Raw genomic sequence first — 6845 nt, forward strand, 5'->3', positions numbered from 1 at the left:
TTGTGGGTAGGATCAGATGTGTATATTGATCTGGGACTGGGGCTTGGTCCTTTGGGATCGAGAGAACCGTTTTCTTTCATTGGGGTGTTGGTTTTCATAACCATTCATCCCCAGGATGAGTGGGTCTGGTGGTGATACTGGGAGACTGGAGTGTCTAAGGACATTGTTTGTGTGACTTGTGTTCCCCAGTGCGGTGAAACCAAAGTCCTTTTTGTCTGGCTGGTTTGGGTTGCCTTAGAGGTGGAAAACCCCCAGCCGAGGGCTGTAACTGCCCTGTTTGAGCAATTTGTCCTGAATTGGCACTCTCAGTTTGGTACCGCCAGAACTGCCTCGTCACGGTGTGAATAACTGAAAAGGGAGGTAAGGTTTGGGGGTACAGAGGACGCCCCTGACCCCAAGGTGATAACCAGAGTGGCCCCATTCATTTTTTCCACTGGCTTCCTCCTTGATTATTTCCAATGACTTGGCTCCCTATGCACCTGTCACCAGTCCAGGGATGGTTGCAAATCTGGAGGGATGGCCTTTGCTGTAAAAAACGCTCACGATCTACTTCCTCCTGGCTAATGTGCCAAATTGACCTATTGGATGATTGAGGCGCGCGCTTCCACTTTTTTAAGTGTGAATACGTGAAAAGGGAGGTAAGGTTTGGGGGTATGGAGAACGCCTATGATGAGACCACTTTCTTTTTTTAAATATATTTTTATAATTTTATACTTTGCATTATATATATGGACACAAATACAGAGAATAAATTTTTCAAGTAAAAAACATGTTTTATTAAATTCTGATTATACATAATGCAACCCAACGAAATATAGTTTTATGTTTTGAACAAGAGGCATTTAAACTAGGGGTTTCTCTATTGGGGTTTTTTGGGGGGTAATGAAGTGAACTATGCACATTTCTTGCAGTTGTACTCTTTCTTCTCATCTTTCAGGTTTTCTTGATTGGTTCCTTCTGCAATGCAGGGTATATGTGCCCACCTCTTGCAAGAATCACACTGGACCTTTGATAAGTAACAATTAAGAAATGAAATCACAGAAGTTATAATGTTACACATACTTAGCATTCACTCATGCTATTCCTTCCACATGGGAGCATTACCTAATATATGATAATCAGCATGAAGAAAACGATTACTGCTGTGGAATTTTTACAGAAATCATGCTCCTTAACCAGTTTATGGCATATATTTCTCATTCAATATTATTTATCTTACCATCGTGCAATCCTCATTTTCTTTTTCACAGTTGATACAGTTGCAGTATATACAGTAGTCCTCCACGCTTTCTAAAAAATAATTATAGCGTTATGAAATGATCAATATGGTATGACCAACACTGAAAATGCAAACCTTGATTTATTACTTGTCAATATTTTAATGCAGTCAATGGTTTTAACTTTTTTTTATTTTTTGGGAATCATAATTTCTCAAATTTTTACTTTACTGCACCTGTATCTAAAAATGCAAATTTCATTTAACTGATCAATAGCAATCATTCACCCCCTTCAAATTTTTGTGTACTTAAAGATATTATTGATTCGTAGTCACCATTAGAGAACCAAACCTGTGAGATATCCCACTTTAGGGGTGTTACGATAACTGTCTACTATGTGACAAAGTTCCACTCTTCATGTTATCGTCGCATGTGCCTAATGAGTCCACAATACGCAAGAAAGTAATTACCTGACTCCTTCATTAGAAGAATTGCTATATGTCTTCTAAATGCAGTAGTAGCCCCTTGGGTTGTTTCTACCGCACTGAAGTCTTTGTGCTGCAAATACGTTTCTGCAAACTAGCAACACAGATATTTAGAATACACATAAGTAACAGAGGTGAAAGTTGGCCAGTCTAGTGTACCGTTAAGAACTGCCCACTGGTTCCTTCCCGTACATGGCTGACATTACACTACCGCTGTGGCAGTGCTTTATGCTGTAACGGCGCTGCCTTTATCCCATCTGCCCGCATCAGTGGCCCAGCCATAGGGTCCGGCAATGCTGTTGAACGCTCCTGGCAGGGCTGCCTACGGTGGGTGACCAAAAGGGCCTCTGGGTTACGGTGATTTACAAGCACCTGGTGCTCCTGGCCACTGCAGCAGCAGATGTCACGAAGGGCTGGCTGGTACAATCTGGTCCCCCCAGCACCGCACCTTCCACTGGAGACCCCATTCCTTCTTGGGGCCAGAAGCGCACCCCATACACCCTGGCAAGGACACCGGTGCAGTGCCCACTGGTAATCTCTGTCATTTACTTTCAACATGGATAAGTAAACATACATAACCAATATTAATGGCAATTTGCTATTCAATACCTTTAAGATGAGTGGTCCGCAGTTGTGGCCATCACTTTGTCTTGGATGCGGAACAATTTTACTGTTCCAATCAGATGAGGATTTACTAGTTAATCGTTTTATGAAGTTTCTGAAATTTTTAGAGAGTACATTAGCAGACTGCATAAATGAGCTCTGCTTTCCCTTCCCCCCCCCTCTGGTTTCGCGACATAGATAAAAATCCATTCTCTCTCTTTTCAATTAGTAATTGGAATGACTTACTGCTCACATACATACACACTTGTTTTCATATTATTGTCTCACACTTTACACAATGTCTCACCTGATTTGCTGTGCCCCATGTTGATAATAACACATTCTCAAACATGCAACATGCTACTATTTCGTGTCCACATTATGTTAAGTCTTTCCCCAGAATCAAATCACTACTTGCATCCGAAGAAGTGGGTATTCACCCACGAAAGCTCATGTTGCAAAACGTCTGTTAGTCTATAAGGTGACACAGAAGTCTTTGCTGCTTCTACAGAACCAGACTAACACGGCTACCCCTCTGATACCAATCACACAAGTTCACTCAAAGTCCATCATTAAGCATATTCAGTAGAAGTGCATGCTGTTTCAATTTTTACTTGTCGTTAACAGGAAGATGTTAGTCTCAGTGTTGTTACATTCCCTTTAAAAAAATGTCAATGGAAAACTTAATGTCCAATGTAAAAGCAAGCATCTAAGAAATCACCTCCAATTCCTCAGGCATGTCCTTTCATATCTGATCTCATCACACAAGGGGTCAATTATTAACAATTCCTTTTTTTCCATCAAGGCTATCTGTAAGTTTCAATATATTCACAAATTTTATTGGTCATGAGAGGTTTTCAAAAACTTTCTATTGAATTATCAACAAGCATTATGCTACTAACATATTGTTGTTTGTAATGTCTCAGTAAGACATAAGATATAAGCATATTGTGAAATCAATTAATTCTTTACAGAATGTATTCTTCAGGATACATGAACAATGTAAAGTGACAGTTGCCATTTTTATAACATTCACATTCCTCTTTCCTTAGCATGCACTGAACACAGTGAAAACCATAACAAGGGAAATTGTAGTACAATATAAAACATCTTACATAACCCAATGACCTGGTGTGTGGTAAGGAAGCAATAATATATCATTTTGAAGTAATTCACTCTGTATTTATTTAAAAATCAAAAAATTAGTATTTCAATTATAGTTTCCAGTGAAGCAAACCATTAAATGTACGTTATACTGTATTTCCCAAAATCATTACATGTCTTACTATTAGACTACTCCGCCACATCAAACATACCACTGTATTTTCTGCTTCAACCTGTATTTTACTCACTGAATGAAACTGAGCTTTTCTCATACTATGTATTACAGTGTGTCAGCATTTACCTTCACTTTCATTTGAGTAGCTCTTCCTGAGAGAATGACAGTGGAAACTACTGCTGAGATGGCTTCTACCTGTTGACAGTCAACAAAGTTATTAATGCATTAATAATTGTGGCATGTCAAGCACAAAGTTAATTTAACATAGACAGGCATGCAAGGGATCCTTCGTTTTACAAATCAGATATGTATATGTAAGAGTGTCCTATAAAAAGTAAATGATTTGTAATCAATGTGCTCTGTCTTACTTAATTTAAAAATGTGACTAAGCTGTTTGCATACTTGTGTACAATTAATGGACCCAATGAACTGTACAGCAAAACTAATGGGGCCTCTATTGCATGTCCAATATGCACCTCCAAATACCTGATACTAAATTTTTAAGCATAAAATACAAACAAATGTTGCGATAACCGGTGTCTGTTGATATTTCAAGGGGATTTGGACTTAAATATGTTGTGCCACATTACCGTGATTGTTCACTTATTGAATCAATGTATATTGTCATGTATCATCACAGTAAGTAGCCTACCTTTCCATCTGCTTTCTCAACTACACAGCTCAAATATGCATCAATAACCTACAACACATGATGAAAGAAAAGCACAATTTCAATGACATTTGATTAGTCAATCCCATTACAAAATACTTGTTTACTGGTACTTAACTGTACCTCATCAGTTATCCAGCTTTTAGGTTTCAGGCAATGAAAGGAGGAGCCATATAATTTAATGTTTCTCACTTTGGCCTCCAGTCTCTCTGTGTGTTTGCTGGTCATTACCAATTTGACTAGGGGAAAAAGAATTACGCATATTATATGCATGGTAATATACTTTACTTATCCTCTGTTTTACTACCCTCAAAGCCGCCACCTTGTACATGAAAACCTATAATATTGTTCCAGTTATGAAGTATGTTAATCTGTGTAAGAAAGGTGCTGGAACCAATTACCTTTCTGAAGCCATTGGCTGTCTTCCAAATTCTCCGTAAACATGTCATCAAAACTGTCATCAGCATCACTTGTATCATTGTATGAAACATTTTGCCCTCTAGACTCCTCTTCTTCCATTGCTGTCACCTCTGTGTCTTCCACTGTGCTGTCGGGAGATCCAGTGCCATCCACGTTTCTAATCCATTCCGTGGGTGTTTCTGGTTCAGTCTCACCAACTGCAGTTTCAGTTCCAATTTTTCCCTCTAATTTGCTTTCAGCAGCTAATGTTGGTGGCTCTTTTAATGGTTTTAAGTGTGCAATACTGTACATGCTTTGTAACTGTTTCCCTGAGAGGGTTTGTAATTTCACTCTCTTACCTTCAATTCTCATAATTTTGTAAGGTCCCCGATAGTTAGATTCCAGTACTCCACCTTTTCTGGTTCTCTTTCTAGCGTTCAGTAATAGAACAGAGTCCCCGACATCAAATGCTATTTCCCCGTATTTAGATTTCTTTCTTTTAGCATAAAGTCTTTGTTGTTTCTCCTGTGCTTTGGCAATGTTACCTAGGCCAGTGCAATGTCAGCATCATGTCTTGACGTCATATCTATGCTGTACTCTTTGCAGAACTCTTCCACGAATGTATTAATATCTGGGATCTTTGTAAACAAATGGAGAAGGGGTTGTATTTGTAAAATGAAGACACACTGAATGCCATGTCTACATGACAGGTGCTGGAAAAAAACACACACTTACCGGGTAATTCTCTGGGACGTCTGTTGGAAACACTGGTTCTTCAGTAAACATTAGACGAAAAGGTGAAATTTTTGTTGTTGCGTGTGCTTTTGTTCGCAAAGAAAACAAAATGGGATCAAGAAATTGATCCCAGTTAGTCCCACTTTCATCAACCATCTTCCGCAGTGCTCTGTAAAAAAGGGACATTGATTTGATTGCTTAAAAAAAGAAAGTCACATGTACGGTCTTGTTTAAAACAGATCATACATAATAAAAAAGGTGTAATACAGAATGAAAAAGACTTTCCATGTAACAATTCCTTTGGAGATTTTTCTGTGAATTCTATCTTCTAGCATAACACAGTCTACTTGCCATTAGTACTATAATATTCCCAAAAAATCACTTACCTTTTTATGGATCTATTAGCGTTCTCAGCCAAGCCATTGGTCTGTGGGTGGTACGGACTGGTGAAGCTACGTTCTATTCCCAATTTTTCACAAAAAAACAAGTTAAACTGAAAGAAAAGAAGTTACACCGTTACCTTGCATATAGGCTTCTGTTGAGGACTGTTCCATTGCATATTTGCCTCTACTTTTATGTTTTTATTAGCAACAGGAATAGACTATCTTTTGATATTTGTTTTTTAAACCAGTAGTTTTGCATTTCTATGTTAGATATGAAGAATAATAATGGTATAGGAATACTGATGGTGACCAACAGCAGTTTGGGAAAAAAAATTAATAAAGGATGGTGATTGTTGGAGATCAATGGGTGACCTCATAGTGAGTTTTACTGCATATTACAAATAACCAGAAAAAAAAAGGCCATTACCTTATTATTGAATTCTGAACCAAGATCTGTCAGTATCCGATATGGGCATCCACGTCGAAGAATCACTTTGTGTATGTTCATAGTCACTTCGAATGCTGACTTACTTCTAAGTGGAAAGCCTTTCACCCATCTTGACAGATAATCTATGACTGTCAGTATATACTTGTATCCATCCTTTGTTGTTGGTAATGGTCCTATTAAATCCATTCCCAACAATTCCCAGATCCGCGTGACCTACATACAAGGGTACTAGTTACAGACATACTACACATGTTTATTACTAAATGTTCTCAAAAAACCCGTATGTCATAGGGAGAGTACAGAATGTAATATGGTTACAACAGCCATAGAATCCGAATGAAAGCCCACTTTTAAATGATAAAGGAAAAGAAAGAAAGGGAAAACAAACCAACAGAAGTACAGGAATGGGATATAGAAAACAATACTACAGTAAAGCTGTAGAAGTATCCCCAGCCACTGAGATGTCGCATGACAAGTAATTGCTGCACTATGCTGTACCACTTGTATGCATTGGACTCGTTTCAAAAAGAAACCCTCATTGCATTTCAGAAATAACAATGGATAATGATAAACAATAATGTGTCTTGATCAAAAATTAACCTTTATGCTTTTCAAGGTGGTATCCA

General features: G+C 38.2%; 1 protein-coding gene and 1 long non-coding RNA gene across 2 annotated transcripts; both read right to left on the reverse strand.

Annotated features, from left to right (window-relative positions):
- Nucleotides 1-813: 813 nt before the first annotated feature.
- Nucleotides 814-4773, reverse strand: LOC120393029. The gene is made up of 9 exons (XM_039517674.1): nucleotides 4656-4773; nucleotides 4378-4493; nucleotides 4237-4284; nucleotides 3711-3779; nucleotides 3027-3115; nucleotides 2312-2420; nucleotides 1688-1796; nucleotides 1220-1290; nucleotides 814-1006 (listed from the first exon to the last, which is right to left on the reverse strand). The coding sequence occupies exons 1-9, from the start codon at nucleotides 4771-4773 to the stop codon at nucleotides 893-895; spliced, it is 843 nt and encodes a 280-aa protein (XP_039373608.1). The 3' UTR covers nucleotides 814-892.
- Nucleotides 4774-5213: 440 nt separating this feature from the next.
- On the reverse strand, nucleotides 5214-6273 carry LOC120393028. The gene is made up of 4 exons (XR_005591884.1): nucleotides 6199-6273; nucleotides 5775-5881; nucleotides 5389-5557; nucleotides 5214-5291 (listed from the first exon to the last, which is right to left on the reverse strand). It is a non-coding gene; the product is annotated as an uncharacterized LOC120393028 (long non-coding RNA).
- Between the last annotated feature and the right edge of the window lie 572 nt (nucleotides 6274-6845).

Source organism: Mauremys reevesii, unplaced genomic scaffold (genome assembly GCF_016161935.1).
Source record: "Mauremys reevesii isolate NIE-2019 unplaced genomic scaffold, ASM1616193v1 Contig139, whole genome shotgun sequence".
In the NCBI taxonomy this organism is placed as follows: Eukaryota; Metazoa; Chordata; order Testudines; family Geoemydidae; genus Mauremys; species Mauremys reevesii.

Excerpts from the sequence above, each read along its gene's own strand:
- LOC120393029 (XM_039517674.1), bottom strand. The coding sequence starts at position 4,773 with ATGGAAGAAGAGGAGTCTAGAGGGCAAAATGTTTCATACAATGATACA. Across the intron at positions 3,116-3,710 it reads CTACTCAAATGAAAGTGAAG|ATAGCCTTGATGGAAAAAAA; the intron begins GTAAATGCTGAC and ends TGAAACTTACAG. Across the intron at positions 1,797-2,311 it reads GCGGACCACTCATCTTAAAG|TTTGCAGAAACGTATTTGCA; the intron begins GTATTGAATAGC and ends CTGTGTTGCTAG.